The following is an 18,141-nucleotide window of genomic DNA, read 5'->3' on the forward strand; positions in this document are numbered from 1 at the left end:
TGAGTTGCTAGGTAACCAAAGAACAAGTGAGTTGCTAGGTAACCAAAGAGTGAGTGAGTTAGTCGATTCCACCAACTTTGCTAAGCTAGCTTTGAGAATTCGAGCAGCCAATGTCTTTCCTCTGCCTACATCTCCCAGAATGCAGTGCGGTTCTGGATCAGAGTTCAGTGAATATCCAAAATATTGAATATTCTATCAGATGTATTATTTATTGATATTGATCACGTGTCAATCGCGATACATATTGTTATTGATTTATTGTCCGACCCTGATTATCGATAGCAGCTAAAATGAAACTAAATTATTTTTTAGCCATATCCTCCAGTCCTAAGAAACTTTTGAAGACTTTTTTACGTGAATAAATGCAGCGCTAACCTCCAGAGCTGTCACTGAGGCTCTTGTCTTTGACGCCCTCCATTCCTCGCCCGCCCAGGGCGTCCTCCGCTCTCTCTTCCTGGGTCTGCTGCCGGTGGCCGTTAGCCGTGACGACCCGTTTGGCTCCGTCGCCCTGGGAAACGCTGGACTCCGGCTGCAAGGTGCTGCCTTTCTCTCCGTCGGTTGCCACGACGACGCTGTCCTGGATCTCCTCCTCCATTGGCTCCGGAGACATCAGCTGACTCTCGGAGAGGACCAGCGCCATCGCTGAGGCGCCACCGGCGTTCTCCCCCTTCATGACCTCCTCTTCCTCACAGTCGTCCATCTTGTTTTTGTCCGTCAAATGGTTCTGTTCCGTCGTTTCTCCTGAACTGGAGGCGTGTGATGCTGCCGTGGTGCTGCACGGCGTCTCCTGCACGCAGCTGTTCGCCGCCGCGTCAGAGTGGTTAGTGTTGCTGCTTTTGTTCACATTTGTCTCTGCTTCCTGTTGCTGCCTGTTGGACTTAAGCGGCGGGTCCGGCTCAGTCCGGTCGGGTTGGTGTGACTCCTCCTGAGCCGCGGCGTCGCCGGTGTCGACACCCGGCGGCTCTTCCAGCTCGTCTATCTGCGTGTCCTGACTGTCCTGACTGTCCTCCTCCACCGGAACCGGGTCGCCGCCGTCGGCGTTCACAGAAAGCTGCAGCGCAGCGGAAAACGGCGCCGACTCCCAGAGCGAAGACGGAGTCTCAGAAGGCAACGGAGGAGACTTCCTGCTAGCTTCTTGGCTCTGTGTTGGAACAAAAACATCCTGAAACAAAGAGAAAGGTTTGGATGGTGAAACCGAGTCATTAAAATGAGTTCTTAAAGAGCAGCGAGTCCTGCTTTCGTTCTTCACCAGCCAGTATTGAGTTTTTTCCTTTTTATAGCACAATCAAGTAACTAAGCTAACTTCAGTTGTTAAAAAATGCTACACATATATCAAATATGATTTGGATTAAATCTGACTTCCTAATTCAACGCCTAAAAATTGGGCCTCTGTCTCTTTAAAAGCCCCTGCTCTTTCTGAAGCTCCTCCTTCAGAGGTCATCCCAACATGGCTCCTCCATTAACCCTTTAACGTTTTTACCACTGAGAAGCAGCTCAGCAGGTGTTTGCTAACTGCTGCAGACTAGTGTGTCTCTGTTTGGTGAATTTCTGGTTAAAACATGTTTTTTCTTCATTCAGTGGGTAGAAAATCCAGACATTTTACTCAAGTAAGAGTAAAAAGTAAAGCGCAGTAAAAATACTACTAAAAAACAGAGTTACTCAAATCAATGCAACTAGTTATTACCCAACTCGGCTAATACGTACATGAGAGAGCTCTGGCTGTGACGGCACAGGCAGCGCTCGCTCTGAACCAGAGGCATTCTGGGAGACCGGCGCAGAGGTAGGCGAGTGTGGCTTCGAGGCGGCGTCCGTTTCCATCGSCTCGTCCTGCGCCGCCGCCGCTCGCTCCTCCGGTGGAAGCGAGGTGTCCATGGGTTCCTCTGCACACATTCAGCTCATTAGAGCCGTTTCTAATTCGCTCACCGGCCGATTTAAATTCACTCACTCACCGTCGCGTTCGTTTTCCGCTTCGGTCGGCGAGCTCGGAATGATTAAGGGAGTGTGGGGGAAGTTGTCCGGCGTTGGGGCGACGTAGTCAACGGAGCTCCTGGGCAAACAGAACCAAACAACAATCAATCAATCAATCAATCAATCAAGATCATTTGTGTAGCATGTTTCATAAACAAGGCTGTTCAAAGTGCTTCACATCATAAAAACACAAAAAAAGTCATAAAAAGTCTTAAAATCATCATACAGCCACCAATTTGAAAACAAAAATTAATAATTTCAGCACTAATAGACCCAAACTTTCTCTTTTGATCATTTTTTTCCATAATCCGATTAATAATTGGAATATTAGGAGATTTTACAGAATTGGAATCAGGTAAAACTAAAACACTTGGAGTTCAACACATTTACAATGTTGATTTATTTTAAAATGTATTTATTTTTTTATAGAGTTTGGCTTCATTACTGGATTACTAAAACTGTTGATGATTATTTTAAAGATCGATTAATTGCGGTTAATTGAATTTATTCCGATTGATTCAATTAATCCCCATTTATTGGATTAATCCCAATTAATTTGATTAATCATGATTGTTACAATTAATTGCGATTGTTTTAAGAAATTGCAACTATTTCAATTAATCACGATTAATTGGATTAATTATTTCAGCCCTCATCTAGTTAGTTTTCCAGGATTCGTAATCCCTTACTTTGCTCTTTACTTGAAAAAAGTAATCAGATTACTGCTGGTGACTCACTGGGATAGACTCTCCTGGACCAGCGTTCCCTGTCCGGACAGATGCAGCAGCTGCAGGCTGTGGGCCGGCGTGGAGGTGGGCCGAGCCGGCTGCTCCGGTTCCGACACCGTGCTGTCCACAGCGGCGCCTGAGAGGTTTCAACGTGACGCAGTTATTTACCAGTTCTTCTCGCTCTCTGCAGGAGCGCAGCTCGCCAAACGAACATACCCGACTTGTCGGCGTCGAACAGATCTTCCTGTGAGGACAGGACGTCGCAGTCCTGCTGGTCCGGCTCCTCGGACTCCTGCAGGTTCTGGGAGTGCAGCAGAGCCTGGACGGTCAGCTGGCGACCCGACTGGCCCACGGACTCGGAGGAGCTGCTGGAGCTGACCTCCGACCTGCAGGAGAGTTTATCAGACAGCGCTAAACCTAGATGTGGTGTCCCTCAGGGCTCCGCTCTGGGGCCGCTTTTAGTTTACATAATTACATAGTTTACCATAATTTGCATAATGCTAACATGCTAAACAAAAACATTAACTCCACTGTTAGCAGATTAGCAGAAGCGCTAACCACTGGTTAGCATTTGAAGAAGCTAAAAATAAATGCTAAAATCGTATTTTCTCAAAGTCAAACAGCTATTAATCTAGGGCTGTAGTGATGCAATAATCTCATGATACGTTACACAATATTCTGCTCACGATACGATATATATTGCGATATTCAGCAAACGATACAATTCGATACACTTTTACGATTTTCTGAAAGATTTTAGAGGCACAGAGTGATTTTGGTGACATTTTGTGACCGTTATAGAGTTGGATTGAATTAATTTAACTGAAAACTGATTAAAAGCACCAACTACACAATACCTGGCTCTGGTTGGACACAGACTTAAAGTCAACAGCTGGACAAAATGAATCAAAGATGTGGTGAGAAAACATGTTTCTTTTAATTGAAACAGTACAAACTGTAGCTTACATGAATGTGTAAAGTAAATAAAGTTCACCAAGTACCTGATCTGAATAGTTTGATACCATTTTAACACTTAACACCTGAAGGAATCACTCTAAGCCTGATGGCCTGATCACTCTCCCGGCGAAGCAAGCAGTGAGTGAGCAAGGTGACAGTTGGATGTTACGATACTCGCGGATGAAAATTGATTTTTTTCTAGGAAAGAAAATATCGATATATATCGCAAAATCGATATTATTACACGGCCCTATATTAATCTGGCTAATTTAAGTTTATTTTAAAAAATTATTTACCTCACTGCTTTGTTATCTTGATGCACCAAAGTTTTGGGGGCGACACTCTGCTGCTCTGAAATAAAAACAAAAACACACAGATGTTGGCCTGATGAGTGTCAGCACTGTTTGCATGCAATAAAACATTTTCATCTAGCAACAGAAACAGGAAATACATGTAAATGTGATAATTTCCTGTTTTAAAATAAAAGCCGTTTTGGTTTTTACTTTCAGAGCGATGGCCCAGGTCTCCGCCAGCTTCAAGGTCCTGACTCTGTGAGAGCTCCAGAAACCCAAACTGAGACGATCCACCTGGAAACACACAGAAGGAGCCGATATGACGCAGAAGAACAGAAAATATCGAGTTTAAACTTCAGCGTTTAGCAGGAGGAACACCGACCGTCAGACTGAACACAGTTAGTGGTGGAATCGGCTCCAGGATCCATTTCAGAATCCTCAGGTACAAACCTGGAGAGTTCACAGGAAAAAACTTTATTCCACTGGATGGATGGGTAGAAGGAAGGAGGGATGAAAGAGAGGAAGAAAAACAGAAAAAAGAAAGAAAAGAGGGAAGGAACAAAAGAAGGAAGGAATGAAACATTTTAATGAAAATAAAAACTGTAAATATTTCCTCCATTTTCTATCTTTATCTATGAAGTTGGATCGTTTCCTCCAGAGAAACTCTGCAGGATTTATTGATAATATCAGCAAAATCCATCCATTCATCCATCCATTTTCTTTACACCCTTGTCCCTCAGTGGGATCGGGAGGGTTGCTGGTGCCTCTCCAGCTAACGTTCTGGGCGAGAGGTGGGGGTCACCCTGGACAGGTCACCAGTCTGTCGCAGGGCAACACAGAGACACACAACCATGCACACACACACTCACACCTAGGGGCAATTTGGAGAGGCCAATTAATCTGACAGTCATGTTTTTGGAATGTGGGAGGAAACCAGAGTACCTGGAGAAAACCCACCATGCACAGGGAGAACATGGAGACTCCATGCAGAAAGACCGGGGCCGGGAATCGAACCCAGAACCTTCTTGCTGCAAGGCAACAGCTCTACCAACTGCGCCACTGCGCAGCCTATCAGCAAAATATGTTCTCTTTTTCCCACTCAGGTGAATAAACTCTGCTGTCACCAGCAGGTGGCGCCACTGCAGTGGAAAAAAGTTGAATCTTACAGAAAAAAAAACAAAAAAAAACATCCTAACATCTGAACTGGTCCATCATGTAACTGGAAACCAGCAGCACCAGTTCATTAACATCCAGAACTTTCCTCCACCCTGATTTATTTCACTTTTATTAAAGTTCCCATTTAATATTTCACTAAATGTGACCTGCACCAGGACAGGAAGCAGGGTGTACTTACTTTTTCTTGCTGGGGTGCGGACAGACGTCGATAACTTGACTCTCCTCCTGCGGTGGCGAGCTGGGGTCGGCTGCAGCTGCGACCTCTGAACCAAAAAAACAAAATAATTTTAAAACATTACAGGTGAGATTAAAATGTAAACATGGTAAAATATGGATTATTTTACTTACCTGGTTCTGCCTGGTTGTTACTCTCTGATTGGCTGTCGGTTTGGGAGCATCTACTTCCTGGTGGTGATGATATTAGTTCCTGGAAAAGGAAAAAAAACAACTTTAATAAAAAAAAATCAATAATAAATAAATGAATAAAGCAACAAACTGACAAAAAATGCTCTAAATAAGCACCTTATTTATTCCTCTAAATTTATGTATTACTACTTTTTAAAAGTAAAAAGTAGGAACTGCTACTTTTTACTTTTACTTGAGTAATTTATTATTAACTATTTCTACTCTGACTTGAGTAGAATTTCTGGATTTTCTACCCACTGAATGAAAAACAAACATGTTTAACCAAAATTCACCAGAAACAGACACACACCTGCAGTTTTTGTTAAAGTTTCATACGTTTTATTATTATTATTATTATTATTATTATTATTATTGATAAAAACTGATTTGGAAATTTTTTTCTTTTGCCTGATTTTGTTATTTTTTGTTACTTATACGAATTATTGTAATTTTGGTCCTTTCCCAATTAACATTATCTAATAATTATGGAATTTTTAAATTACAAATGTTTGATAATTTGATCAGTTACTCAGAACTTGAGTAGATTTCTAACCAAAATACTTTTTTGACTCTTACTTGACTCATTTCTTGGACGGATACTTTTTACTTTTACTTGAGTAAAAATATTTTGAAGTAATTTTACTCGAGTAAAATGTTGGGGTTCTCTGCTTCTGATTAAATATAATGAATATGGAGTAAATACTTGTAGCTGTTGGGATGCCGCTGGGATACTAACTAGTAAAGAAGGATTTGTAACACAAAATAAAGTAATTACTATTAAAAAGTTGCGGGAAAATAGCCAAACATGTTCCATACTGAGATATAGCTATGATACTACTTCTTTTTAAATTGTTTGATAATATTATTTTTTTTTTATCCTAATGCATTTATTTTTAATCTGATAGAAATAAACCAGCAGTTTTTAAAGATCCATCTCACCAGAACCGGGCTGCGGGCGGCCGGTTGCAGGCTGGACAGGCGGCGGGCCAGCAGCGCCCGGTAGCTGCTCTCCGGGTCGTCCTCCAGACCGACGCTGTCCGGCTGGGAATCTTCCACTATCAGGCACGGGTTCTCCGGCTGAGGCAGGCTGGAGTCCAGTTCGCTTCCACCGGGATCCATGAGGCCAGGCCGAGGGCAGGAGACGGAGACTCTTGTGAGCTAGCCAAGCCAGAGGAGAGACAACAAAGCGAGCGACATGTGAGACCCCAGCCGGCTACTGCTACCTGAGCCCACCGGTGTTAGCATGTTAGCCTCAGCTACAAGCTAACGGCTAATGCTCCGCCCATCATCATTTCAGGGTTTGTCTGGTTACAATCCCAGTGAAAATCGCATTAACAGGGACAATCATTGCAAACTGTATCGCCTTTATACTTACCTAAAGAGCTCAAAAGTATTAAAATATTGATTCATATATTCATTTAAGAAATCATTATGGATCTTCTTCCAAAACAGAAACACCCACTTCAGCTCGCTTAGTCGCGGTAAAAATTTAACAAAAGCGATTTCATTGGTTTAACGACACTGACGTCACAAAACGTCGATTAGTTTTATGGTTGCCAGGCGTTTTTAGATTTAAACGCGTTGTTGAGGCGTCAATCTGAGAAAGTATGGGAATTATTACATTTTTCACAATCGCATTTTACTTTTTGACTTACCGAGTGATGGCATCCTCAATTCAAATATAAAACAAGCCTTTCTACTGCTTCGCTTTTAAAATAATTCATGTTATAAAGTGATTCATGTTTTTTGCCACTTTGCCTTAGGATCTGCATCCAGCGTTGGACTCCCCCAGTTCTTACATTTCCAAGAAATAAACATTTTTAAATGAAGCAGATGTTTAATATAGATGACAAACAAGCACTAAAATGTTTGTATACCACTCAGAAAATGTAAACCTGTGTTTTGTTTCATGATTTCTAGGAGCTACAGTTAAGAACAAATTACTATTCAAGCTGTTAAAAGTTCATATTTTGACCTCAAATGTGCAGAATTTTTTAAAACATCAAGAAAATATGTAGAAATTTGGGCCTATTTCCACAGTCATGTGAATTTCTACACAGAATTGTCTTGAAAGTTAAAGATTTAAGCATTTTTTTTTCTGTTTTTATGCAATTATTTCCAGACAAATTGCAATAATTTTCATACTTTATCAACATTAAAAAGCAATTAAAATGTAGAAAAATAGCATTTATGCACCAGCAAAAACCTTTAAGCATCATCTGTGAAGGGATTTTTAAAAAATTCTTTACTTCTTCCTTTTTACTCCATTTGTGGTTTCAGTCATTTTAATAAAGGTTTTTAACTAATACTTGAGTTTTAATTTAGCAGATATGCAAAGAAAAGTCATAAAATACATCAGAAAGTCTAACAAAGCAATGATTAGGATGCAGCAAAGTATAAAGAATAACTTGGAGGCTCAGAAAGTGTTTTTAAATGAAAGGACATTTCAAGGTTTTACATGTCATACTGCAGAGTTCTGCACCTGCTGAGATAAATCATGTAAAGAAAAATAGAAATCTGGGGCGTTCGCTGCACAGTGGGATCTCTGAGACCTCCGTCGGATTCCTGAGGGGTTTGGAAGGACTCATTTAAAATCAGATATAGGTTAACTTCCTCCCTGAAATCACCCTCAGCATGGAGCTGCAGAGGATTTTTATTCCTGTTCTCATTACATCCAGCTGTTATTGCTTCCCATCCTCCCCCCCTTATCACCATCAGAGTCATAAATCTTAATGGCGGATTTGTAGAAACGTTTCTTTTCTCCTTATCAAACAAGCTAAACGCTAAAATCGCGCGTTCATGTTTGAGCCTCAGCAGATCCAATCACTCTGTTGTGCTGATTTAGATCTTAGATTAGATGCATTTTGTAATTTGTAGGTTTGAGCAGCACTTTGTCGTCATCATCATCATAATTTTTTTGCAGCCTCTGTTTCCATGGAGACTAAATATTCCAGCAGCAGAAGCTCATGCAGATCCCAGAGGTTTCTGGTGGCGAGACAATAAAAAGCGGTTCTGTCTGAGTGGCTGAGGCTGCCGGGAAGGCGTGGCCCTCAGATCCAAATGGACCCAACTATTCTCAGGATCATTTACAGACTCAGACATTAAAGTTTGTTTATTAATAACCTGCTTTCATAGAGACCAGTAAGGTTTTCAGAAAAATGTAAAAGCATCGCTCATGACAGAACGTCGTCAAACTTCCTGAGGTCGGGTCAAGTCGGCGCCTCTGTGTTCAAAGACATAATATTATGACAGTACACTGCAAAAACACAAAATCTTACCAAATATTTTTGGTCTTTAGTCCTACTGCAAATATTTCAGCACACTTCAAATAAAACAAAACTGACTTACATGCAACTTTTCAGCAAGATGTAGGAGCTTGCTTTTGGTCAATAATTTGTTTATAATGATGAAAAAGTTCCAGTTCTACTTTCTGATTATTTTGATTATAATAAGACATTTTCTCCATGTTATAAGGGAAATGATCTTCTTGTGGAATCGGTGCTTTTCCACCCATATTAAGGAACTACTGACCAAAAAACAAGCTATATTTTGCGGAAAAGTTATTTGTAAGTTAGCTTTGTTTATTTCAAGTGTACTAAGATATTAGGACTGAAGACTAGACTAAAAAGACTTAATATTTTGTATTTTTGCAGTGTGGAAACTGCCTGTAGTTACTGTCAGACTCTTGTTTCAAATCAAACCCATTATTTTTGTCTGTTTGTTTTTCAGAAATGTTGCCATTTATTTGGTATGCTGTGTTGTTCTGCACTTTATAAATATGTAACCTGTAATAAAGTCAGTTTTTTTAAAGTAGTTTTTAAGATATTTGCACTAGAAACTATCAAAAACACTTGGTAAGAGTTTGTAGATTTTGCGTTTTTGGAGTGTGTGGCTTGCAGGTCACTGGTTCAAATCCTGTCTGAAGGTTTCATGTATAACAACATTCATAGTGGTTTAAATTCACATCCTTAGCCACCCTAAGGCATGCAGATTGGTGCTTATCCAGTGTGCAAACGACTAAAACAATTTAGATACATCTTACAGTTAAATTAGTTGAAAATGACTCAAACATTACAGAAAAATCTGAAAATTTAAACCATGCTCCAGCTGCAACTCAGTAAAGAAGTGGGATTTTCTCAGTGACCAAACTAAATACTAGAGGCACGCTGATCGATCGGTCACCGATCATAATCGGCCGATTTTCGTGAAAAAGTGTATGATCGGTGATCGGCGATCATTGTCTCTTGTTGCCGATACCGATCACCTGCATCTCATTTCTCAGCCTGCCTGTGCATCTGGTCTCCTCTTTCCTTCACATTGCGCAAACGCGCAGAAACAAATCCTAAGCGATGTGGAACTATAACTATAACGCACTGAGTGAATGGGGAAGTTTGCGTGTTGCAGCGGAAAATTGAAGCACGTCAAAATGCATCAACACAACGAATCTAATACGACATAAAAACAATGCCATACTTGACGGAGTTTGGCTACATCGAGGCTCACTGCAGTAAAAAAGACATATGGAGGATCAGATAGCAGGTAAAGCAGCACACAGCTACAAAAACTCACCCGGATTAGCATGACGGTCAGAAAGCTAAACAAATAACCCGCAAAATTATTTAAGTCTTGGAGCTGCGATGTAAGACGCTGGTTCTGCTCTCGCTGTTGAACCGCTGCTACGCTACAGGTAGTAATATTTCACATACGGAGCGCCGCTTCTGCTCCACCTGGTAGTGACTCTCACACCGAACCTCTGCTTAAAGCTGCAGCATCTAAAATACATTTTACATACGTATTAAAACTTTCATTATCCTAACATGAGACAGATAATCTCTAAAAAATAATCGATCTCCTCCCTGCTCTGCATAATTACTCCACTCAGTCAGAAACAGCCACTCAGAACTAGCAGTAATCAGCTAGCCGCCATGCTAACAGGAAGTTTTCATTCAGTAACTCTGGATTGTTTATTGTAATGGAACCTGTATTTGCCTTTGATTGTTAAGTTTTATACTTGAATTTTTTGGCAATGTTGAGGTTTTATTTTGGCTCTTTGCATTATTTAGCCTCTTCAGAGCCTCCATATGTTATCAGTCTGATAAAGATAGTTTTATTGATAGCAGTACAATTTGCACAATGCCTTTTTTGTTCAGTTTTCTTCTTGGAAAAAGTTATTAAAAACAAGTTTTTGTCTAAATTGAGGTGAATTCATGGTTCCTTTTTCCACATAATGTAACCGGTAGTGTTTATGATAAAAAATAATAATAATTATGTGATCGGTATCGGTGATCGGCCCTCATGGGTGATCGGTATCGGTATCGGCAGGAAAAAACCTGATCGGCACATCTCTACTAAATACTCTGATAAAAAAACTGTATTCATAAACAGTTTGACTCATAAAGTTTGACTTCTGACCAAAATAAACCATAAAATCCAACATGGCTGCCTGTCGGATAGAAACAGCAGTAATAATCTGCTGATCAGTAGCTCTGTCCGTTTGTATCTCATTAAATAAATCACACATCTAGTTCTTTACAACCTCTACAACCGAACATGTTGATATTGTGTTTAAATGCCTAAAATGCAGATTAATACTGTATTATCAGCTTTTTGTTGCTAACTGTATTTCTTGTTTTTGTTCTGTTAGTTTTGATGACTGTGAATTTCAGCTAATAAAACGTTATGATTGTGCTATAGCCTAAACACTCATGGGGGAGTCAGTCCATGTGCTGCAATATTGTTGGAAAGTTTGGTGGAAGGAAAATGCAAAGCCATAGATTTATGGAGATGCTGATTTCATTTTCAAGCATGATTTAGTATCGACACTCTCACTGGGTTTGGCAAAGTTGATGCAGTAATTAATGTAAAAGGAGCCTGGACCACGTTTTGAGAGATACCATTAGCTCTGTCAATCACAGTCTCGTGTGGACCTGCTCATCCTCTCTGTCCTTCTTGCTCTCTGCTGCGCTGCAGCTAGCATGGATGCTAAGGCTAGTTAGCATACCCACAAATGATGGCAGATAAACAGTTTTACTGTAACGGTGAGTTGTTTCTCCGCCATTAGCACTTTAAGCAGCATACACAAACATGATTGGGAGCGCTAAGACCCGCCTCCTTGTTCTGATTGGTTGTTTTTGGTGCATTTCTTCAGACTGCAATAGAAGCACCTGGAGGAGATAGTATCTGTCTGATAAACTGTCACATTTTTATAAGCAGAATTATTCAAAAATAACAAAAATAAACAGTATGTATGACAAACTGGCTGTGTATTTTTAGCCATTTCAACCAAAACGTTTTGATTAAAATTTAACTTACTAAGATATTTAGATATTCTTAAAAGTTTTTTTCTGTACTATTTTGTGGATCCCACCTGAAGCCCACAGTAGTAATCCAATGAACGGCCCTGCTACACGCATCAACTTCATTCATTAGGATTACTGGTCCTGCCTTTCTTTCTCTCTCTCTCTCTCTCTCTCTCTCTCTCTCTCTCTCTCTCTCTCTCTCTCTCTCTCTCTCTCTCTCTCTCTCTCTCTCTCTTTAATTGTAATCATATAATCGTATGTAATCAGTCTTCAGGTGTAAATCCTTTTCAGTTTTCAGTGCTTCTTGTGAGACAAAGGGCTTCAGCTCCAGGAAACAGCAGCAGGGATGCTGACCGGCATTTCATTAAGTGGAGACATCCTGGGAGGCAACAATGCACCCGTGAATGCCACATTCAGCCAAATGGCTGGGTCAACACATCCCAGGTGTTTTCGCTTTAAAAAGAAAATCAGATGTGATGCAACCTTTAGTTTTATAATGAAGTGACGCGGCTCTCAATGCGCCTCCTGCAGCCTCCCCGAACAGCAGCTGGCGCCGACAACTTCAGCATTACGTCGTTAATTTCTGCAGACATCTACATTAAACAAATGCGCAGGCACCGCACAAAATGTCAAATCACCTCCGGCTGTGCGGGAGCCGGACCGACACGCACACGGATATCTATCTGCGCCTCTTCAGCGCTGCACAATGGTTCCCGATTTAGCGCAAAAAAGAGACAGAAAAGAGCGTTACCTTCGGAATCAATATGTCCGCTCCTGGGCTTTCCAATTTGTTTCAGGGTCCCGCTGGTTGCAATAGGAGCGCGTCAAACATCGCTCAGCCCTGCCTTGCCTCTGTTTTGCTGAGAGTCAGGGTGTGGGACGCATGGCACGTAAAGATGCACAAGCATTTATTAATATCAGCCAGAAATCATCCTATCCATACCAATTTATGCAGAGATGCAACAAGAATACACATCCAAATGTGGATTATTATTATTTATTTATTTACTTATTTGGATATTAGGATGAAAAAAAAATGTGAAGATAATTTAAAGGAATCCAAATCCAGAGGGAAACAAACCAAAAGTGAAACAACAAATGAGGAAATTAATATTATTCTGACCTTAAAACTTTTTGTTTTAAATAACTTGTAAATAAAATGCTGTTTTAAATAAAATATGATGAACGGAAGCAATCATAACTTAGACCTTAAATAAAAAATCTCCAAGGTAATTTATTAAATATGGAAAATATAAATGTATGCATCGCCTTGTTGTTTACTTTGTTAGAAATAAAACAATCTTCCTAATGCTTTCTCTGCTTAATACACACCAAAAACAAACATTTTAAACTGTAACATTAAGCAATTTCGATACAATTTATTCATGTAAAGTTATATATTTTTGTCTTTCTTTGGAGACGTGAAGAAATCTACCGATCAATCCCTGCAGTTATTCCTCCCGCCAGCAGAGGGCAGCAGACGCTCTGTGGTGTCGCTCAGCAGACTGCTGACTCACTCCGGGTCACACGAATCAATAACAACAACCTCTGATCTGAACATACAAATCAAACTCAGTTCCTTAATCTATAAAAATAATAAATAAATTGATTCTTTTAGTTGTTTTTAATAATTTTTTATATATAAAATCAACAAGAGAATTATGTGTCTAGACTAAATATTTTATTGATTTCTTACTTCAGGTTGAACCTCCAACATTATAGCAGAAGACAGACAAGCTTCTTCGTTCCATGCTCACAGTTAAACATGGTGGTGTCAGCATTATTCTGTGGAGAGGCCTTTCTCTATTTGATTCAAAATGGCAAGAAAACCTCCAATAAAAGGTAATAATGCATTTATAACACAAGCTTTGTTGCTTCAGTCTCTGGTGTGAATGACTGTCGGATGCTCCAGTCACTGCCTGTCCTGCTGCTCTCTGTGTTTTGATGAAACGGCTCCGTGTTGAAATCTAAATTACACTAAAATGAACTGAATTGGAGTGAACTGAACGAAATTAAATTGAAATGAGCTGAATAGAAATGAACTAATTAAAATTTATTTAATAATTTAACTGAATTGACCTGTATTGGAATAATTGAATACAACTAAACTGAATTGAATTTGATTGAAATGTATCAAATTTAACTGAATTAAACTGAAAATAAATGAACTAGACTGAATGAACAGTGCCGAATTGAATTGAACTTACTGATTTGGACTCAACTGAATCTTACTGAATCGAACTGAACTGAATTGAGTCACAAAAACTGAATTGAAATGAATTGTGTTGAACTGAACTGAGCATCTCCCGACCAGGTGTAAAGAAAATGGATGGATGGGATGAACTGAACTGAACTGAACTGAACTGAACTGTAATTCAACTAAACTACATTGAATTAAACTGAATTCGTTTAAATTGAACTGAACTGAATCAAACTGAACTGAATTGCAATGAATTGAATTCAACTGGACTAAATTGAATTAAACTAAACTGAATTAAATTTAGCCAGGTATTTAGCTCATGTTAAATATCTGGCCTGTGTGTCTAATACTTCTTTGCATTTGGGTTTGGTAAAAATAAATAAATAAATAAATAAATAAATAAATAAATAAATAAATAAATAAATAAATAAATAATAATCTGAGTTTTCGTGTGAACTGGATGAACCCACGGTGCCACTCCGTGTCTCACTGTTTGTGTCTCATGTCAGTCACGTGGTGCCGTTATTGTCACCTTAATGGCCGACTTGCAGCTTTTGTGCTGCAGTTTATGCAAATGAAGGCTAAAATAAGAGGATCCCTCTTTGTCAGCGCGGATCTCTTGAACAGAAGCGTCTCTGTTAGGGAACAAAGGTCCGTCAGAAAACGCGCTGCCTGGTTCACAGTGACACCGACAGAACCGGAGCGGCTCTGATCTGCGGACCGGTTTTATTTCCGATGTTTGAACATGAAAAACGAGACGGATCATCTCCAATCGACTCGTTTTCAAATTTAGAAATGTCTCTGCATCGCCTCCTCCTACTGCCCCGTATGAAATATGACCAACATTATTCCTGAAATCCATCCAATCAGAAGCCATGACATCACATAGCCACATCCACGCCCATCCAATCAGACGCTTTGCCACGCCCAGAGCCCATCCTGCATCGTCATGGTACTCACTCCGGATGCAGTTGTCATGGAGATGGGGGAGAGCTCGGCGTCCGCTGCCGGCACTGTTACCATGGAGACCTCGGGCTCGGCGGAGCGGGCAGAACCGGACCGGATCGGCGTCCCTGCGGTCCGGAACAGAAAGTACCGGGTGCTGATCGCGATCGGAGAGATTTCCACAGAATATCACCTGGAAGCGGCGCGCAGTCAGATCACAGGAGGTGAGACCAACTGCTTTACTCTGACTGGGGTGTTCAAAGTGTGGGTCGAGGGCCATTTTGTGGCCCCTGGAACTTTCATGTGTGTGATATTTAGACCGGTCGCAATAAACAATAAATCAATGAATTGCATGATAAATTAAAACTATTAATAATTTCCATTTGCATCATTTATTGTTTTTCTCTTTTCCCTCTTTCTACCAAAAATTGGATGAAAAGTTTTCAGTCTGGTGTTTTGGTCTCAACTAGCCCCTTTTTTGAAGAATAATTGTGTTTACAGAGTCTTTATAATTCATTGTACTTGTTTGGATATTTAAAATGTCGTCCAACTTCAGGGTTATATTAGACTTGAAAGTTTATTTATCTTTGAGAATGCATTCAATCAACCAATCAAATTTTATTTTGTATAACACATTTCAGCAGCAAGGCATTTCAAAGTGCTTCACTTCATAACTTTCTTGTCATATTACTTGAAAATGGTCTCATTTATCACAATAACTTCTGACAATTTATCATCCAGCAAAGTTTGCTACCATGACAGGCCTGGCAATATTGTGATAATGATAAAAGAACTATTTGAGTAAAAAAAAAAAAAAATTACAACAAAAATTATTTTTGCATTTCAAGTCAGAAAAGCAATATGACCCACAGACTACTTTCAGATTTCAGTATTTTTAAAAAAAATATTGAAGATGTACTTTTTAGCTCTTTTTTAAAATTATTATTAAAAAAATACTGGAACTCAAAAATATACAGATTTATGCCTCAAACCTGAAATGTGAATGTGAGCGCTATGTTTTTTCCTCTGCATCAGGTCTGCTTTCCTGGAACGTCGACCTGTCTGTCTGCGACCTGAATAAGGAGCTGCAGCTGTTCAGGAACAGACACACCGCTCAGTTTTCTCCTCAGGTCAAAGGTCAGACTCAGTTCATCAATCATTTTGCAGAAGCTTTGAACGACAGCAGGACGTCCTGGTGTGTGTGTGTGTGTGTGTGTGTGTGTGGGTTGTGATCAGTCTGGATGGACAGAATATGAGTGGAGTTTTGTCTAAAACACATTTCTGCTGCTTTGTAAAAATGAATTAATCCGCATTTTTCATTTGATTTAAGAGTTAAGCAGCCTCTTAACTCGGATATGCCTTGGACTGGCCCTGCTAGCTAATAGTTTTGGCAAGATTTTGTGTTTTTGCAGTGAAGGAATCTATTCTATCATTTTTCCTGCTGTGAGTTGCTCTTATTGATGTTGATTTAAAATAACTCAGGGAGTATTTCTGAATGCTCGGCAGAGAAACATTTCTGAAAGGTCAGCGAGGAGAAGCCATCAGGAAGTGCTTTTAATCTGAAAGGTCAGTCCTCAGATGTGGTTCAGAGGGGGTTTAAATCCCCCCATCTCGTTTGTGTTTACCTTGTGGAAAGCGGCCTCCGTTTCTCCCGACGCCGTGCCATGAATACTAACGCAGCGGCTGGTGGGGGCAGCGCCGCCAACATGGCCGACAAACCCAGACACAAAGAGCAGAGAGAGAGGAAACAACCTGATCCACCCCTAACTGATCACACCCACTTAACTTAACACAACATTGGTTTATCAGTTGATTATTTGTGATATTTTCTGACTTCATTGGTTTTTTTTAAACACTCAAACAGTTTTCATCTGTTTTCACTTGAAGATCTAAGAAAGTGAAAAGAAACTGCAGACAGGAACCGAGCAACATGAAAATCCACTTATCAATTAATATGAAGAATTTAAATACATTTACATAAAAAAATTAATTTGCTTTAAATCATAGTCACCTGGAAATACACAATTTCATGAAATGCAGAAGTGTTTTAATTTTTTTCATCATTTATTCATGTTTTATACATTTATTTTTTATTAATTCATACATTCTTTGTTTACGACCAGTTTAAATAAGATGTTTTCTCTTATTTTGCATTCACAAGCATATTTTGTTTATCCAGAGGCAGATTCATCTAAAATATACTCAGGTTGAGATTTTGTTCCAAGGCTTTTCACTCGTTTTTACTGGGATCCTTTTCATGTAAAGTGTTTCTGTAATTATGTGTAAAATCATGACACCTCTAAATATAACCTCATCAGAAGAAACATGCAGATGATGGGAGTGTGGGACGAATGTTGCAGGATTATGAACAATGTGTGAATTTATACACCAAAGTTGTGATAAATTAATTGTCAGATGGAAAGTGTTGTAAATCAAAATCAAGAAGTTTATACATTTTGATACAAATAAAACAAAATACTGTAAAATCTAAAAACTACTTTGCATGTTTCTGTCAGGTAGGAAAATAACAGATTTTTGGTGATTCTGTCATCATAATGTGATGAAAAGCAGAGGATTTAACAGCAGCAACACGTCTACAACATGCAGGTGTGTTAACAGCTTATTGCATAGAATATAAAGAGATTTGTTAGTTTACAATATCATTATTGCATTTTTTCTTACTAGTTATATCAGCTGAAAACGCTATCAATTTAATCAGCACACCGATGTCCATAAAAATGGAGCTTATATGCTAAAAATAAATAATTTTTCAAGATGGCCGCAGTTTTTGAGGCTTTTCAATCAAACTGTTTCCCATTTTCATGACTTGGATGAACTTTATGTCACATCATATGTTTTCCACTATGGTCATATATTGCTACCTGAGGTGGTTCAATTCCCAATGTCTATCTAAAAAACTCTCTAGTTCTATACTCTGCTGGGCTCTTAAAGGGGTCGGGGCCCCGGAGAGGCAGAAAAACACTAACAGGGCTGTTGTGAACGATTTTCAGAATCATAGTGATTCGACTCCTGAAGTGTACTTAGGGCCAAAATTTACATAGATATCCTTAAATGTCTCATTATAAACTGTATATTAATACAGATTTTAGTTAATCTTAAGATTATTCATATTAATTTTAAATAAGTAGAGGGAAAACATTTTATATATA

General features: G+C 39.5%; 2 protein-coding genes across 4 annotated transcripts in view; one reads left to right on the plus strand and one right to left on the minus strand.

The window, feature by feature from the left end:
* The window catches only part of tp53bp1 (tumor protein p53 binding protein, 1), a 24,442-nt gene extending 11,702 nt beyond the window's left edge, over nucleotides 1-12,740 (minus strand). For 2 of the 3 annotated variants that reach the window (XM_008406044.2, XM_008406042.2), the window contains exons 1-12: nucleotides 12,578-12,740; nucleotides 6,467-6,685; nucleotides 5,471-5,549; nucleotides 5,301-5,385; nucleotides 4,329-4,396; nucleotides 4,157-4,240; nucleotides 3,950-4,004; nucleotides 2,913-3,082; nucleotides 2,706-2,832; nucleotides 1,950-2,047; nucleotides 1,705-1,880; nucleotides 376-1,162 (exon numbers count right to left, since the gene is read on the minus strand). In XM_008406044.2, the coding sequence (XP_008404266.1) occupies nucleotides 376-1,162; nucleotides 1,705-1,880; nucleotides 1,950-2,047; nucleotides 2,706-2,832; nucleotides 2,913-3,082; nucleotides 3,950-4,004; nucleotides 4,157-4,240; nucleotides 4,329-4,396; nucleotides 5,301-5,385; nucleotides 5,471-5,549; nucleotides 6,467-6,646 (1,909 nt within the window). In that variant the 5' untranslated portion in view covers nucleotides 6,647-6,685; nucleotides 12,578-12,740. Of the gene's footprint in view, nucleotides 1-375; nucleotides 1,163-1,704; nucleotides 1,881-1,949; nucleotides 2,048-2,705; nucleotides 2,833-2,912; nucleotides 3,083-3,949; nucleotides 4,005-4,156; nucleotides 4,241-4,328; nucleotides 4,397-5,300; nucleotides 5,386-5,470; nucleotides 5,550-6,466; nucleotides 6,686-6,902; nucleotides 7,011-12,577 lie in introns of those variants that run through there. The other variant, XM_008406043.2, reaches the window with a different exon arrangement.
* A 2,220-nt stretch (nucleotides 12,741-14,960) lies between these two features.
* map1aa (microtubule-associated protein 1Aa) overlaps nucleotides 14,961-18,141 on the plus strand; it is a 32,112-nt gene continuing 28,931 nt past the window's right edge. Inside the window, exons 1-2 of the mRNA XM_008406040.2 lie at nucleotides 14,961-15,195; nucleotides 16,007-16,108. Of these exons, the coding sequence (XP_008404262.1) occupies nucleotides 14,976-15,195; nucleotides 16,007-16,108 (322 nt within the window). The 5' untranslated portion in view covers nucleotides 14,961-14,975. The remainder of the gene's footprint in view (nucleotides 15,196-16,006; nucleotides 16,109-18,141) is intronic.

The sequence above is a fragment of the Poecilia reticulata genome, linkage group LG3, assembly GCF_000633615.1.
Source record: "Poecilia reticulata strain Guanapo linkage group LG3, Guppy_female_1.0+MT, whole genome shotgun sequence".
In the NCBI taxonomy this organism is placed as follows: Eukaryota; Metazoa; Chordata; class Actinopteri; order Cyprinodontiformes; family Poeciliidae; genus Poecilia; species Poecilia reticulata.